The 18,145-nt window shown below is 39.1% G+C and overlaps 1 protein-coding gene across 4 annotated transcripts in view; it reads right to left on the bottom strand.

Moving 5' to 3' along the window:
* Positions 1 to 3,360: 3,360 nt before the first annotated feature.
* Positions 3,361 to 18,145, bottom strand: part of ARMC3 (armadillo repeat containing 3) — a 76,680-nt gene continuing 61,895 nt past the window's right edge. For 2 of the 4 annotated variants that reach the window (XM_089533356.1, XM_089533357.1), the window contains exons 15-20: positions 17,516 to 17,616; positions 15,492 to 15,602; positions 9,773 to 9,850; positions 9,004 to 9,204; positions 5,629 to 5,791; positions 3,361 to 3,844 (exon numbers count right to left, since the gene is read on the bottom strand). In XM_089533356.1, the coding sequence (XP_089389482.1) occupies positions 3,635 to 3,844; positions 5,629 to 5,791; positions 9,004 to 9,204; positions 9,773 to 9,850; positions 15,492 to 15,602; positions 17,516 to 17,616 (864 nt within the window). In that variant the 3' untranslated portion in view covers positions 3,361 to 3,634. Of the gene's footprint in view, positions 3,845 to 5,628; positions 5,803 to 6,304; positions 6,431 to 9,003; positions 9,205 to 9,772; positions 9,851 to 15,491; positions 15,603 to 17,515; positions 17,617 to 18,145 lie in introns of those variants that run through there. The other 2 variants (XR_016281958.1, XM_089533359.1) reach the window with 2 other exon arrangements.

The following is an 18,145-nucleotide window of genomic DNA, read 5'->3' as shown; positions in this document are numbered from 1 at the left end:
TCAGGGTTTGTTTACTTGTAATCTGACAAAGCAATATAATCAAGCTTAAAATATAGAAATGGCAGTGCAATGTCTAAATGCAGTAATAAACTCGACAGCAAACACAAAATCGGTCAGTATATCAATAGCTTTCAAACACCTTCTTAAACTAGAAAGGGTGTTCATTGGATGATGACTAAAAACAAAGAGGGACAAGGGAAGCATCTTTGGTTGGGTGAGGGTGAGAAGACCTGTGCTGCAGAATTAATGCAGTTTGATGCCACATTAACTGCCATGGCTCAGTGCTATGATAATCTGGAATTTGTTGTTTTGTAAGATATTTCTCCTTCTCTGTCAGAGTTCTGGTACCACAATAAAGTACAATTCCCAGGATTCCATAGCATTGAGCCATGGCAGTTAAAGCAGCATCAAACTGCATTGTTTCTGCAGTGCTGATACAGTCTCATGCCATTATAAGTCTTATTACAGGAAAAGAGGGAATACCAACCAAAGCCTTCGAAGCAGGTCTGGACATTCCTAAGAGATATTTGAAATGCAACACAACCTTCTAGGAATACATCTTTTTGTGTAACAAATGAGTAGTGATTGTTCATTTATTGCGCCACGAACCCACTGTCTGTGTGGTACAGAAGGGTGAATGTATTATGAATTTTAGTTTCACCAAATGTCTTATTTCTCTGATCGCAAATTCAGTTTGGCCTAACTTCATGTGGCAAAATTCATTCAAAGGAAGTCCATATAAAAAAATCATTCTAATTTTTATGCACGTTTCTTATAATACTTGCTTAGTCTGTGTGCACTTTTTCTAGTGTGCCCTGATTTTGCAAGCATTTTGCCCTAATGGAAAGTGTATTCCTGTGTGCATGGACATTTTTATATATCTTTTCCTACATTTATGCCACCCCCCTCTCTGCCCTGATATTAGAGCTGTAGACTGGATGGCTAGATACTGAATAGGGCAGATTTCAGAGGTCTGCTGGCTCATGTAGACTTTGTTTTCAGTAGGTTAACTTGGTAAGTCTATACAAAAAAGCCAACCTGAAGACTTTCTCCTAAATGCTTAATATGAGTAGACTCTTCATGGATGCAAGCAGATTCAGAAAAGGATAGCTTGTATATAACCTTGCTAAATACTGGGAGTATTTAGTATGCTAAATACGGGGAGCAGGAGCAAGATAAGAATGGTTGGATCTTTCAAGATTCATACTTATAGGAAGCAGCAGCAGCAGGAGGAAAAACAGCATGTGTGTGGGTGGGTGTTTGAAAGTGTAGGTGGTAATATGGCAAGTCTCTTCTCTATACAGCAATATCTTTTTCCTAATTTAACTGTACCTTGGCACAACCTAGTTGGCAACTTTGCAGGGCAACCTAGTCAACACATACATTTATGTCAACAGATGCTGAGGCAAGTGGGTGATTCATGAAGAAGCAGGCGTCACCTTGTACAAACTCCTTTCAGCAGCAAAGTTTCTGAAGTATGTACTCAGTTCTACAAACTTTCTGGTTTTCATGTAATTAATATTATGTCTCCCTTGCACTAATCCCTAGTACATTTGGGCAGATGTCTGGTGTCTATGTATGACTGAAGAGATGGACCACTGAGCTGAGTGTTCTACCTGCTGAGATCCTTTCTGCTAACTCTTGCAGCAGAAGTGAGCAAGATGGATTTTGGTTTACAGTAGTAAGTGGTGTTCTTTCTTCTCTTAAAATGGTGTTAATTGGCCTATCCATTGTTACAGTCACTAAGGCATGGGTGGGCAACTGTGGTCCTCCAGCTGTTTTTGGTCTGCAACTTCCATAGTCCTTACCTCTGTCTATATAGTGTAAGCAAAAATCTGTCTCAGGGGCCATAGTTGCCCATCATTTTTGGACTGCTGGTATAGTTTGAGTCTTCCATTACCTGGCTAAAATCATCTTAGTAACTAACCAACAGGTACATCCATAATCTGCTCTTCAAACCTGCTAGTACACCTCAGTTCCAAAGGTGAACGGAATACATGTGAGATCAGTTGGATATTAGTACTATATAAAATGAGATTCCCCTGATTTTTTTATTCAATCTGGTAGAGATCATATAAGTAATCTTATTCTGAGCCTCCTCCTGTGACAGCTGGGTACCCACTATTATTACCAATAAAACCCCACCCACTTTCAAAGGACTGAAAATGCAGCTTTGTATGCCAGGATATTTTGGACTCATCTTTGCTTCCACCAGATCTCAGAGAACACAAATCTTGGAACAATACAATGGATGAAGAATCATTTGTCCCCAGCAGCTTCCCTGTAGGTTGTTTGAATGGATTTATCACCCTGAACTGGGTCCAGGCCATCTGTTACATCCTCTAATTACAAATGTGGAAAGAGGTAATTCACAATTGCATCATAAAAAAAGTGAAATATAAATGATTTAAGGGCAGGGGTATGTCATGTTTCATGCACCAATCAGGACTAAATGGGCTTCTTTTCTCGACAGACCAATTTCCTTGCTAAAAGTATCTGGTTTCTTGTAACAGGGGAATCAGTCTGGAATTCTTCCCTCAGGAACCAGAGATGTGTTTTGCTTAGCTGTGTCCACTATAAATGGCGAATGAGCAATAATTAAATACTGCCTTCTTATTTGCTTCAGTGCCCTGTTGCTGATTATTTTAGTGGATTTCATATTCTTTGATTAACGTCACTTTTTCTTTTCTCCTTTGCGGGTGTTTCCCCCAGAAAAGTATGTGGGGAGGGAGGTCCAAAATGGAAGGAAGTATTTCTGGTTTAAACCAACACTGTTGGGAGATTGGTGCTTCAGTTTAGTGAATCTCAGGCTGCACACACTCTAGTCTCCCAGAACCTAAAAACTCAAGCTTCAATTACATGATTAAAGCACAAGCAGTTTGACTGAGCAAAGAAGATGGCGTTGCTTCACTTTCTCTCCTATATGTAGAACTTGGCAGAGATATCCTGGCCAGGGGATTCTGGGAATTGCAGTTAAAAAAGCCTTTCCCAAGATCTGTCTGTGGGTTCTATTTCAGGGAATCACCTTTTATATATAAATAAGGACATGTGAATTCATGGTTACCTCATTACATTTAGTTCAGTTGTAAGATGGTCTAATTATTTCTTCTGCTCTGGCTCCATGTCATTATCATTAAGAGTTAATGAAAGTTTCATGGTAGTTAACAGGAACAAAAAGGGCAAACAATAGACCTGTTAATATAAATAGTAAACTTAAGGGATATATATATATGGCAATATTGAAATGAATTGCAAGAGGAGACCTGCTGCTGTTAAAGTGAAAGCAAATGACCTGTGATACGTTAAACCAAAAATTTATAAAACATTAATTAGCAACCACTTTACTTATATCTCCTTTTATTCTGGGTAATGCATCAAAGATATGAGCAAGGCTTGTCCTTAAATTCTATACAATGCCTGAAGTGTTTTCTGAGAGTGAAGACATTAAGTTTTCAGAACTTTCAGTGAAAGAACGACAGTTCCATAGCTCCTTTCAGATTGGTCAGTGCACATAAAGGTGCTGTGCTTGGCACCCAGATCAGCTTTGAAAATAAACCCAAGAAACTATTCTGTGCAAATGTAAAAATCTAACTAAGAAGTTGCTTTCTGGTTGTGAAGAATTCTGGAAAGATAATTAAATGCGGCGATAGTGATTTGCTTCTGGACTTCCATCTTTCATCAGGTAGCCTGGTTGGTACATGAGATCTACAATAAATACTCGAGGAGGAAGCAGAAGTCCAGGTATTCCCAAAGGAGAGTCATCAACTAATTTCACCTCATTCCATCCTCTATTGTACTCGCCACGGACTAAGCTGCAACCAATGCCAATTCTGTCTGCCAGAACCTATGGAAAGAAGCAACCAGAGTATTAATTACTATATTTATTTATTCTTACTACATTTATAGGGTGTTTTACTTTATTTATAGTGTGTCTTGAGATACTTTACAGTTTAAAACAGCACTTTGCCTTACAACAGGTAACAGTATAAAAGGAGAAATAGAGGGATGGAAGAGAAAAACAAGCAACCAGGTACCATGCCCTGTGACTTTTTTGGAAATAGAGCTTGGCAATGCAGCTAGAAGGAATGGCTGTAGATGGGAGGCAACTTTTGAGAGGGTAACAGCAGAGGAGTATCAGCTTTATTTAAACTTTATTATTATTATTTATTATTTCAAAGGCTCATCTGGAATATAATTCCCAGAATCTGACCAGAATGGCCAATGCCTATAATCACTGGAAGACCATGTGAGTTGTAGCGTTTAGTAGCTCTAGCTAATCTATATAGGCATAATGAGTAACTATATCTGGTAACTATATTGCAGTTTACATATTTATTAGAATAAGGCCCTTGTATCCCCTTAGTCAACACATAGGTAAATCCCAATGTTTTGGTGGCTCAAATATGAGTTGGAATCCTGTTGATTAATCCAACTAGAGTAGATTCACTGGATTACTTATTGAATGCTAGTCCTGTGGAGGCTTGATCTCTTAGATCTCTCACCCTAGATCTTTCAGATCCCCTCACACTGTGCCTCTCAGATTCCACCTCACTGGGTCTTTCGGATCCCAAAATTACGTGACCACCACAGGTTACACAGGATTCTTCTGTCTTATGACAAATAGTTTGAGGCTTCTTTTACCTCAGAACTCTCTCTCTAACCTTTGGTCCTCCCACTGACTTAAGTCTCTTTATTATTAAGTGTTTTTATTATTCTTGGTAGCATATTTTGATGTTAAATATAAATCACTCTGGGCCACTCCTTTTTGAACAAAAAGAAAATAACTTTTATTTACAGAAAGAGTTTATGAAGGTATCTCTTTTGGCAGTTGGTTCTCAAATCTTATTGTTACAAAGTGTACATTGCTTCACTGGTTACAAACTGATCTTTTTCAGTTCATTCAAGGACTTCAGTTGCTCTTCAGCTGTGTTTTAGTTTTTTTCAGATTCACAGAGATTCTATGAATCTCTAGCTTTATTCATAAATTACAATTGTACAGAATAATGTGAATCTGAGCCTTCCCTTCACTGACTCGCCATTGCTCAAAGAACTTATCAATTTAAACTGGTTTCACAGGACTTTTTCTGTCCTTGAAAATCCCTCCTTCTTATATGGGAATCTGAATCTCCCCCAAGGCCAAACCCTTAGTTCCAACTGCACTCCTGGCAATTCTAAGACACACATCTGCCTCAGCAGGCTTGGCACACTCTTAGTGTCACTGGACTTCTTTTGTCCCTTTAAATCCTTTCTCCTGATACGGGAATCTGAATCCCATTCAGGCTAACCTTTATTCCCAAATGCACTCTTGGCAGTTCTAAGACACTCTCCTGCTTCAGCAGGCTAGACACATTCCTTCATTAACAGCTCCTCCTCCTTTTTATATCAAGCAGGCCACCACCTTTTTGCCAGCCTGATTCCAATTGGCTGCTCTAAACATTCAAATCTGCCAGTGCACCTCCACAAATCCTCATAGGTAAAATTTATGGATTCAGTGGGTTTACTGTAGTCAAAAGTAATAACAGGATATAGGTCATGGCCTCTACCTCAGCTGTATGAATTGTACCTGGAAACATACTGGTGGCAGCTATTGGAGTTGGTGTAGCAAGGGACTTGTATGGTATACTTTACCTTGAAAAGCAAAGCTCTGTGGTAGAAGGTCCCTTTGTTGATCTTCCCAATAGGCACAACATTGCATTTAAGTTCATATTCAATTTCACTTATATGAAGTTCCCAGCTAAATTCATGCAGCTTATCTCGTTCAATGGGACCACCCATCTTGTCTGCAACAAACCTGTTTTATAACTCAACGAGATGGAAGCAAGTCAGCCATTTCCATATTACTTATTAGGATTAACAATACTATGGCTTCGACAAGATTATCTGTTTAGTGTTTTGATGATCCATCTCATGATTATGGACAACATGGAAGCAGTATATTTTTTGAATACTGAATGCTTGTGATAAACGAGAACACAATCAACCATTTGTGAGTCCGTGGATACATCTTCTGGTGTGAGTAAAACACTTTACTAGATGGATCATACACAGATTGGGCAAAACATTTTTTCTTTCCTTATATTCCAAGCAGTTGCAAGTAGTTACAGTGTAGAAATGGATGAAAGACTTCCCCCCAATAATAATAATAATAATAATAATAATAATAATAATAATAATAATGGCCACTCAGAAGCTGTAAAAATTGGAGGGCACTCTGAGAAACATTCTCAGGAGACAAGCAAAGGTTTATTTTAAAAAATATCTAGGGACTTACTATTAATAGCATCCATGTATTTCTTTTGTTTACCTTTTTTCCTTTAAAACATGTTTTCTGTGCTGTCTGAGTTAGCACAGAGGAACCATATTTGGAGACAACCAGACTACCATGTTCCTCTGCAGTGTTTAACATGGAATGTTATGGAATGGGTTTCTCCTAACAGACAGAGGAGGAGAGGTATAAAAAAAATACATTTTAAAGAAAGAGAAGTTGGAAGGGGTTACCATGTCACTTTGACTGGTAAGCTCCCAAAATTTTAAAACTTTAACCTACCTCCTGTAGAAAATCTGCACCCACTTTAACTAATCTGAAACTTTCCTCCCTGAAATGGATGGAAATGTTTGAAACAAAACTTTTAGAACAGAGCTATTATAGGCTATCCTTTCCATATTTAGTAATAGACGAAAAGAACGGGACTAGTAACATGAGAGATTTCATAAGGAGGGCATTTCTGACTCTGTGCAGCCTGAGACACTGAATTTGCCAGGCTTCAACCATTTAAGCATAATGGTTGAGGACCTGTTCCTAAGATCAAATGGACATTTTAGCTTACCAGCATGTATACTACTTGTATTAAAATATTACATTTTTATTCCACCTCCATGAGACTAGATTTGTATACATGGTTTCTTCTTCCACTGCTTTAATTCTAATAAGCCTGTGAGGTAGGTTAGTATGACTAAGACTGATTGCCCAAGGTCATCCAGTGAGTTTCATAACTAAGAAGAGATTTAAACTGATATCTGTTTGGTCATACTGGTCTATCAGTTCTCAATCTTGACGCTTAGATGTTACTAGACTATAGTTACCATCATCTGCAGCTAGTATGGCAAGTGGGTAGGGCTATTTGTAGTACAGCTGGGTCACAAAATTGAGAACTACTACAATGTATCACACTGACTCTCAATTTGTTCCATCTGACTACTTTTCACAACATTCCTATCACTCATATAGAAATCAATAAAAAGTTCTGGTTAATTAATATGGGTAACTTTTATGTCAGCATTGCCAATAATAAGGGTAACTTTCATGTCAGCACTGATAAGGTATGAAACTGCTCTTAGAATCTATGTATACAAAGACTCGGCAGTACGTATGGCAAATAAAAATGTATTAAAGTCATCATAGCTGCTTTTATTTTATTACCCTGGTTCTCGGAGTATGCTAAATATAGCTGGACAGATTAAAATGCTAATGCTTTTTCTTATAGGTCATGCTGTTATGTTATCTTTATAGACCAACCAGTCCTGGCTGTTTCAGGAAATCACTGCAATGCATAATATCCTTTAAAAATACATAAAATGTCTGTTTATGATGTTGCCTGGCAAGCAGCCTGCTGTGTACAAATATCCCTTATCAAAAAGAAGCTACCTGTGAGAAGAAAAAGCTTTTCATTGCCTTTGTTTTTCCCAAATCTCCTTACCTAGAAGAATCATATATGAGGACAGTCTGATGAGCAACTGTGCTGCATAGGGTGTAATGAGTACATTGCAGCACTGCAATCCAGAGCTCAGAAATGGTGTTACAAGCTCATTAGTTAAATCAAGCTGTTACTGCAATGTAGGCTGGTACTGGACATTTGCAATTATTGCCACCAGTTCCAGAAATTAAATAATTATATATACTAGAAACATGTCACAATAGGGGATGTGACAGAGCAGGAACAGATGGCCTCCATGACATGGCATTTCAAATTAATTCTGGCCACCATGGAAAATATTGCCTGACTTGGTAAAAATATCTTGTACCCAGTGGTCCTTCAGAGATAATCTTTACCCCTGTCCTGTCAACCAGCACCTCCACATGCCACTCTATAATCAAACTTAAATAGGTTTTGGATTGTCCCATCTTAGTAACTGCAGTTAAGTTACTTTAATGTATCTCCAAAATTATTAGCTGCTACCACTTACTGAAGGAATAGAGCAGTAGGTTCTCTACATAATGTGAGGGGAATGATCCAGCTAGTGGGGCTAGCAAGTTATCACTCTGCCACTTCTAAATTTTATCCATCCAGTTCCCAAAGCAGAGACTGACAACTTCCAGATATTTTTTGGTCTTCAACACCCAGCCGCTCCAACCACTACATCCCAGCCACAAGCTGAAGAACCTTTCCAGTAGGAACTCAAGTCCCAGTAGTGGGATCCCCTTCCTTGTGTCAATTTTTTAGGCACCTGTTTTTGGAAGCTTATAAAAAAAATTTCCCAACAGCTGCAAACTCCCCACCTTTCAGTGTGGGAAGAGTATTACTTTTTAAAAATACTTTTATAACTATGAATTTTATTGATTAGTTTGTAGTCTTGTCTTCTGATTATTTTTTTATATGAGACTGGCTTGTGTCTGTTTTGTGGAAGAAATGAAAGCTACCAGTGAGTAAACGATGAGATGAGCTCTCTGGGGAGATGACAAAATAGGATACAGTCAGCCCTCCTTGTCCACAGATTTTTTATCCATGGATTCAACCATCCAAGGTTTGAAAATATTTAAAAAATATATAAATTCTAGAAAGGAAACCTTAATTTTGCCATTTTATGTATGAGATATACATTTTACTACACCATTGTATTTAATGGGACTTGAGCATCCTCATATTTTGGTATTCACAGGGAAAGCTGGAACCAATCCACTGTAGATTCCAAAGGCCACTGTATAATAGAAAGTTGCTCAATAGTTTTCAAAATAAATTTCTTCCCTTTTTATTTCACATTACACAAATGCATTCTTATACTCACTGTGCAAGCTGTATAACCTGTTCTTTGGTGGTTGCTAGTGGAAGAATTGTTTTGGAAATCTCATTGATGTACTCCTGCAAGATGATGTCAACAGGAGGAAGCCATATAATCTTTTCAGGAACGTCTTCCATTATTTTAGGCATAGTTGTCTCAATTTCCTCTTCTTTGGGTTTTTCTTCTTCCTTTTTCCATTTCCCTTTTCTTTTGTAAAAAAGACAACACATGTTTTCTTGGGATACCACTCCTAATAAAGCCCTAATTTTAATTAACATAGACGGCACAAGACCTGTCTACTTGAGAGGGGAAAAAGATTTTCCTAACATTACATGTAGCTTTGAGTTGCAATGAAATTGGATGTTTTGTGCTCTTAAAATACTTCCTCATACTTCCTATCTTCTGTAAGATATTTGTCACTTTCTAAGCAAGTCCAGGAGATTTTGTAGTAAGCATGACCTAAAGGGGAAAACTCCAAACATCTGTTTCTTTGTTAGCATTTCTTGTACCTTCATGTGGTACATTAGGATGTCTTATTTTGAAATAGTACTATATGTAATTTATAAGTACATATTGTTTCCCTCTTTATCCAGCCTCATTACCTCCCCTCCATTTTTCTGTGTCTATTTTTAAAATGAAAAACCCTTTGGGCAGAAACTTGTTAAACTTGGCCTTTGTAAAATACCAAATACATAGATGGTACAACAGATAACCATGTTAAAATAATAATCTGTTCAAATGTTTGCACTTCTGTTCTAAATAAAAGCACAGGTACCTTGATCCTTTCTCTCTAGTGCTTCCTTTGCTGATTGAAGCATTCCGTCCTGGAGATTCTGGCTTATCCTCCACTGCACTATAAAAATTAGAAAATTCTTGTTGACTTCTGTAAGGCACAAGAATTCTTAAAGGGTTTTGCACAAATTTCATAGAGTGTAATGGAAGTGGTGTTAAGAATCCTCAGGAGTCTTCTGAGCAAAAGGAAAGGGCACATTTTAAAAAAAACAACAGGTGGTGATTGTGGACACCCCGTCTTCCCCTTGTAGCCCAAATCAAATATTTAAAGTAAGTCACTCCACCCTTTGTTCTTTAAAAGTTTACCTTTCTCTAATTTCTTTCAGTGTTTCAGCTGCATATGACACGTCAACATAGATCTACTACCACTCTGAATTAATTCACTCACAACAACAAGAACCCATTAGGTAGGTTGTAACTAGCTTGCTTTTGACACCCACCTACATTTTTATCAAGTACCATCACAAAAACCAAATGATAAATCAGTGTCTCCACTGATCTGCATATTGGGGAGAGGAAGAAGGATGCACCTCTGAAAACTGCTGGGGAAAGCCAATGGCCCATCACTCACTAATGATTCTTAGTATGTAGAGAGATCTTGTAGCACCTTTGAGACTAACTGAAAGAAAGAAGTTGGCAACATGAGCCTTTGTAGACTTCAGTCTAAAGCATCTGAGGAAGTAGTCTGACGTCTACAAACACTCATGCTGCCAACTTCCTTCTTTCAATTAGTCACAAAGATGCTACAAGATCTCTCCACATACTGATTTTACAGACTAACATGGCTATATCATTGAATTCTACTTCTAATGACGCTTAGTACAGCAGGGACTTTTCTGAGTAGTGAAGGTTTGCTCTGCACTGGTGGTTTTGGATGAGGGGGTGTCGCATCTCTTTTCCCAAAGCAATCTAATGAAAATGTTAAACAGAAAACATTATTTTGAAAATGATTGCTCCAGTAAATTGACTCTTCCACCCTCACTCAGCTATGTCACCCATACTAGTGTGGCTGGAACAAAGGCAAAGTGTAATTCATATCATAAAAGCAATCATTCAGTAGAACTAAGACCCTCCAGTTTGGAAGAACCACTGCTACCTTTCCCAGTTCCTTCAAAAACACTTGATTTCCTATTTTGTCCTGGAATCAGAAGAAAATTCCCTTCAGCTTTAGATAATATTACCAGACATTTCTTCCTTTGATCCAAAGTCATATGACTCAATTAAGCAGGCCATGCGCTGGCCAATACCTAGATGGAAAGTTTCTGGGAATTTCTATCTATGGTGTTACTCTAATTCCTAACCAACAACCAACCCACAAAAAGAAAGAAAAAAAGGAGTAAAGCGGTAACAGCTTAACAAAAGCAGCAGCAACAGCAGAAAACTCTATTTACAAAAGGTGTGGTACAGAATAAGTTAACTGCACCTAGACACCACTGAAAACAGTATAAGAAGTTACACCTACATATCTGCTGTCATATATAAGCTCCAATAACTATAATGGTACTGTTAGATAAGTATGTAAAGAATTGCCTCCTTTGACATCACTAACATACTTCATGGATTTCAGTGGGAACTGTATGCAACTAACTTAGGTTTGGACCCACCTCTATACATTTACCAGACATACAACACACAGATACAAGCGGTTGGATTTGAACTGGAGGAAAGAAGCACCTAGTCAACAGAGATCCAAACCAGATGTGACTGGTAATAAAGTACAAAGATACATCTTTTTGTACAAATGGTAAACAAATTTCATTTCATGCTTGAATGCAGACCTGCATCAGAGGGAAATAAATGTGATGGGTGGTGGCATTATTTCACAGTTATTTTACTATAATGTATATTATTGCATATAAATCATGTCTGGAAATGTCTCAAGTTATTATGTTAAATGAGAGAAAAGACAAGAGAACTGTCCCTGCTATAGCAGGAAATCACAAATGTGGACAAGAAGCCACAGATACTCTCAAATATTCACTGGAGAACTGAAGGCCCTGTTGAAGACTTTCCCTTGCAGCTTTCTTTAACCTGGTGCCCTTCAGATGTGTTGGATTACAGCACCGATCCTCCTCAGGCAGCCTGACCAAAAAACTGGAGACCAGTTGGTCTAGAGGACATCAGGTTGGAAAAGGTTGCCCTGTTTATTTGGTGCTCATTAAATGTGGGCTAGAGAGATTTCATTTATGCAGGTGTGGTTGTAAGTTTGCATTCATTTTTATGGTCAGGATCCAGTTTGTTGCATGCACTGACGGAAGAGCCTGAAAAAAAAAACAACCTAGGAGGATGTGATTCCCTACCACCATGCAGCCTCTGGGTGTTTCTCAATATGATCTTAGGAGGACTGGGAAATAGTCAGAAGCAGAATTTTCAGTGGAACAGAAGGATGGGGGAGGGAAGGAGAGAGGAAAAATATTCTGTTGTGGGCATGCAGGAACAGTGCAGGGAGAGAAATGGGATTCTGCTTAATACAGATTTAGGATGAATGTGTTTTCCAGATTTTCCAGGTAGATGTTAATAGCCATAATTTACTGTTACAACTAATATCTTCCATTATTTCCGGAACATAAAATACATAGTGGATGCTTTACTTGGGATAAATCATGCTATAATTGACACTCAGAGGATCTACTCTGAAAGAGAGAATGATCTGCAATTATTTTATAAAAGATGTCTGTTACAACACAGGAGGTGTTGCCTAGAACAATAATGCCATTTTACTACATGGAACTCTTTAGCGTCCATTTGGTTTTCTTTTTATAGAATCACAGAATCATAGAGCTGGAAGAGACCACAAGGGCCATTCAATCCAAGCCCCTGCCTTGGCCCCCAAGCCCCAAACACACCGCAGAAATAATCCAGTTTGAGACCACTTTAACTGACCTAGCTCAGTGCTAGGGAATTCTGACAACTAGAGTCTATTGTAGAACTCTCTGACAGAGAAGGCTGAATGTCTCACAAAACTACAGTTCCCAGAATTCCCTAGTATTGAGCCAGGGCAGTTAAAGCGATCTCAAACTGGATGATTTCTGCAGTGTGTTTGGGCCCACATATGGCTGGCAGTGGCCTCCCCATGCTCATCTCTGAACTAGATGGTCAGTATTTCTTCCTGTGATTTTAAACTGTTGACTGTTGAAATTTATTATTACATGTTTACTAATATACTATTTTATAGTTTTTGTTCTCCAGAGAGCACAGGCTTGAAATGCATAATGCATAAAAGCAGAAAATTGCCTAGTTAATAGTTGATGATGCCTGCAGCTTTCTCTTTAAAGAACAGTACTAACAGAGTTTTATTTTTACCTGTCAGTACAAAATGAAATCTTTTGAAGACGACATGAGTACTAACAAAGTATGGGATGAAATGACGAGTGGCTAATTACAAGGACAACCTTTTTTTTTTTAAGAAAAAAAGCTTTGCAAAGGCTGCTGTTAGGTAAAAACAAGGATCTTCTTGTTGTTCGGTATCAATTAAGACAGAAGATCAACAAGGATAAGCAGAAACACCATGCACATTAGAAGGTGCACTGCATACAGACCCTAAGGGTCAAACCAAATATATGACATCAGAACATCTTTAAAACCTAGGACTAGCATTCTCCTCTTTCTTTTAAACCTACACAATCTGCAAGGGGCTTTGGTTTTAAGTCCTTCCTACCCACAACTGTTTTCTTACTGGGGGGGAAAAAAACATATCCCTGAAGCTGCTAGTTCCTGCAGCAGCACTGGGGCAAACAGCAGCTTTGGAAAACGTCAGTTTCTTTTTCATGGTCTCCGTGATGGTTTTGTGCCTGTGCAGAGACTCCATTCAGAATGTGAAGTCGAAGGCTTTCATGGCCGGCATCCATAGTTTTTTGTGGGTTTTTCGGGCTATGTGGCCATGTTCTAGAAGAGTTTATTCTTGACAAGAACTCCAACCATCACCCAGGACTAAAAATAAGCACAATAAAAACACTGGTAGACTGGGCAAAATGCATCTGAAAACCCCATTTCTTGGAAGATGAATTGACGCACCTAGACCGGGCTCTACAGGCAAATGGTTATTCCAGCTCAGACATCAGAAGGGCTGCCAGACCCAGAAAAACCCAGAGGAGTGAAGACAAGCAACCATCCAAAGGGAAGGTATTTCTACCATACATCAAAGGAGTCACAGACAGAATAGGCAAAGTGGTGAAGAAGCACAACCTCCAAATGGTTTACAAAACAACCAAGAAAATCCAGCAAATGCTGCGCTCAGCGAAGGACAGGAGAGACCCTCTCACAGCCACAGGAGTTTACTGTATACCATGCAGCTGTGGACAATTCTACATAAGGACCACCAAAGGCAGTGTCCAAACACGAATCAAGGAATATGACAGACACTGCAGACTGAGTCAGCCAGAAAAATTAGCAGTAGCAGAACACATTATAAACCATTCTGGGCACGAAATGCTGTTTGAAAACACTGAAATTTTGGACCATGCCAACAACTATCAGGTCAGAATGCACAGGGAAGCCATTGAAATCCACAAACACTTGGACAACTTCAACAGGAATGAAGAAATCCTTAAAGTAAATACAGGCGGGTTACAGACTGCCATTTCGGACGTCCTCAGGACGTCCCAGTTTGAAAAAGGGGCGTCTCTTCTAGATGCCCCTTACCCTGTTACGGACAGAGTCCGTAACAAATGGCGGCGGCCATTCCACATGGCCGCCGCCATTTTGACATAAGGGACGCTCTGCGTCTGCATGTCGCACGGCAGAAGTGACGCCGCGAGTGCGCGCTTTGGCACTTGCGGCATCTCTTCCAGGTTGCTGGAAGGAGCGCGATGTTCACGCTCCTTCTTTGCAGCGCGGAGGAGTCGCGCGGTTTGGCTGCTGTGACTCCTCCGCACTGCAACCGGCAGCGGCCGGAGACCGCCCCTTTTGGGCGGTCTGTAACGGGCCAAAGTTTGGCTACCAGTCCTGAAGAACACCAAAACCAGGACTCAGCAAATGCAAATGAGAAACCACTCAGGATCAGGGGCTTTCCCAGCAGACAATGATCACCAATTAGCAGACACTAATCCTCTTTTGCATATCCTTCTACCCTGAGGCCCTGCCACCAACAACAGAATAACACAGAGATTAACATGACAATCACTCCTCTTTACCCAGGATCACACAGTACAATTGTCCCTCCCCTTATGTGGGGATCCGTTCCGGACCCCCACCCCCGCGTAAGGGAAAAAACACAGATGTTCATTCAGTGGGAAAACAGTTCGGATACAGCCCTAATTTAGGCCAAGCCCCTCTATGGCTGATCAGAATTTTAAACAAGAAAAATGGAAAGATTGAAAGGTGAGACTAATGCCACGTTGCCTTAGATTTCTTTAAAAACACAGCAGAAATGGAAGTAATCAGTGGCAAGCTGGACTATGATAAGGCATGGATGGGAAGGAGGAATAGATGAAGATAGGAACTGGTGCCAGGATAGTTTTCCAAATTTAAATGGAGCAAGGAGTCATTTTGTAATTTACCTTAGGAAACAAGATGTCTTAGAAAACTGCATTGATCCATAGTCATAGGCAGCATTTTGATTTTAGTTCCTCGCTCTGCTTTAGGCTGACTAGACAGGTGTTTCCCTCTCCAAAATAAATATATTTTCATTGAATTCAGAACAATTGCTTCAGAATTTATCACATCCCAAGGGGAAAGAGCAATTATAAAACTAAAATACATACCTGTTTTTTTCTTTACTTGTTTTTCTGATCGTACTAACAGAAGACAAATTCCGGGTGGTAACTATCTCTTGCACTGCCCTTTCTTCTGTAGGAAAAGGAGTGGTGGGTTCACTGAAACAATAAAAGATCCCAAGGCATCAGCAGTGCTTGAGGTCACTTTAGGCTCTGTACCTAATGGCAACTCACTTAAATCATAGCATAGGCATAACTACAAGAATAAAATGGAGTTTCTTTCTGCTTTGCAAATGGTAAACTTACATACATATTCGGAAATTAACATTTTTATATAGAAAAGGGTGCTGTATATATTTAAAGTAAAAGTAATGAATGAGCACCCATATGAGCACTATGTACATGCTTAGCTAGCTGACTCCTCACTGTAAAATGTTTTTATAAAGAAGAAGAAGAAGAAGAAGAAGAAGAAGAAGAAGAAGAAGAAGAAGAAGAAGAAGAAGAAAGGCTACTACAATGAGCAATGATTGCCCCAGTGACCATTGGCCTCTGGGTAGTCATGTGGAGAAGCAGGATTCTAGGACTTTGGCCCCAAGGTCCTAATTTAACTGTGCTACAGTATGTTGCCACACAACACACATCAGACTCCCAATATAACAGAATAAAATGTATCTGTATGATTAATGCAACAGTGCCTGAACTTATTTAATTCAGTGGGAAAGGGAGTAGGGCATGTACGAAGTTGAAGACTGGATTTGTTGACACTTGTGGGCAACTGACGTTGACATGTGAGGTTTAAGGGCAGAAATAAAACTATAACGATTTAGGAAACTATATGGTATTCATTTCCTGTCACAATGCTTTGTAGGCACCGACCCCGCCATTTCCCTCCTTCATTTGCTCTTTATGTTGGTTTATGAGTCAACATAACATTTTACATTTCTATTTCTGTGCCAATGTCTTTTCTTTCCTTGGGCATACTCTTTTGTTTACATGGCAAGAATGCTTCAGCTTAAACCATGAGTGCTGAGAAAATGGCAACTTACTAAGAAGGCTGTGCAAAAGAACTTTTTAGATGAATTTGCAGTTGACATGGAAAAGTAGAAGCAAGCAATAAATTAACATGGAGCAGTAAGCAGAAGGGTATAGAGCAGCCCTCAGTGAGAATGGATTTAGTATATCACTGGAAAAAAGCAATCTAAGTGGTTTTCAACAACAGTTCAAATAGGAGGACATCAGGCCAGGACCAATTATATGAGTATAACCAATAAAATACTATATTTTTGTATTATGGTTTCAGTATATGCCAGCAGATGGTGGAAGACTCAAGGATGATGTCAATGGGAACCTCTAGCTATATTTGGGTTGAAAATAATGCAGGGAGAATTAGGGTTTAGTACAGCTCTGGTACATCTCTCAAAGTAGAAAATATTTCACAAAATGAAACACAAATGGAATGCTTCCTTAAGTGTTTTTTTTAAAGAGTCTAAAATATATGGAGGTGCATTTAGCTACAACTATGACAATGTACTTTTAAAAAATGTAGCCCTCCACACTGCATGGCACTGCCTTGAGAATAAGGGCAGACCACATACCTAAGAAACAAAACCAATAGTTGAAATTGGTTGAGGGAGAGAGTGTGTTCTTTTGGATACAACAGGTTCTAGATCATTCCCCAGCCAGAGAAAGATCTTTGGCTAAGACTGTGTTGCCAGGTAAAGTAGATATTATGGGGCTTTGGATTGATTTCAGTGTAATATAATTACTCATAGTAAACTCATTCTACAAATATGGATACATACATGCAACCAAAATGCAACCAAAAAATCCTTGGGGTATGTATGCAAACCCCCACTCCGAGTGTGGAAACTTCCAAATGATCCCATTAGCATGTTTACTTGGCACTGACTGAATAGAGGGGAAATGGAACAGAGTAACATAGAAGAGGGCACAGATGGCTGGGAACCCAAACAAGAGCACTCTGCAGTACAGCATTTTGTTATAGGTCCCATTTGTAAAATAATCTTCAGCAAATGCAACACACAATCCAAATCAGGGTAATGCGGACTCACGGTTCTGGTAATTTAGCATTTACTAAGATTATAGCACGGTGATCATTAAGCTCTTGACCACTGAGTTCCTCCAATGACAACAGTTTCACACCAGGTTTTACCTAGAAAGAATGAAGACCATGACAGAATCACCTACCACTTTAGGCAAGCTCACAGAAGGTCACTGGTAGGATTCGCACATAATGCCAAACCATAAATTAGTGCTAGATACATGAGGAGGAATGAATCCACATGAAGTGCTTCTCACATATGCAGCCAAAAGAAACAATAAACCAGAATTTATTTTACTTTGGCAGATTTCTGGCTTGTTGTTATGAACCAGGAATTTTGGTTTAAAATAAATGGCTCTTTAAATAAGGTGAAAGAACAACCTAAGGTTTTTTGTTGGCTTATTTAACAATTAGCCAGAGTTTCTTTTAAATTACAATTGCTCATTCACAGATAACAATTCAGAAATCTGCTAAAGGACAGCTTTCCAGCGCTTGTTAAACTACAGCTTCCACCAGCTCTAACCAGCATAATCAATGGCAAAGAAAGCTGGAAGTTGCAGTTCAGTGATATTTTGAAGGTCACATAATTCTCATCATGGTGCTACAGTGAAGATGAATTCTGGTCCATTCCTCTTCTTGG

Source organism: Sceloporus occidentalis, unplaced genomic scaffold (genome assembly GCF_023333645.1).
Source record: "Sceloporus occidentalis isolate IW3139 unplaced genomic scaffold, rSceOcc1.0.p SCAF_7, whole genome shotgun sequence".
Classification (NCBI taxonomy): domain Eukaryota; kingdom Metazoa; phylum Chordata; class Lepidosauria; order Squamata; family Phrynosomatidae; genus Sceloporus; species Sceloporus occidentalis.
This window is presented reverse-complemented; position numbering and strand designations above follow the sequence as displayed.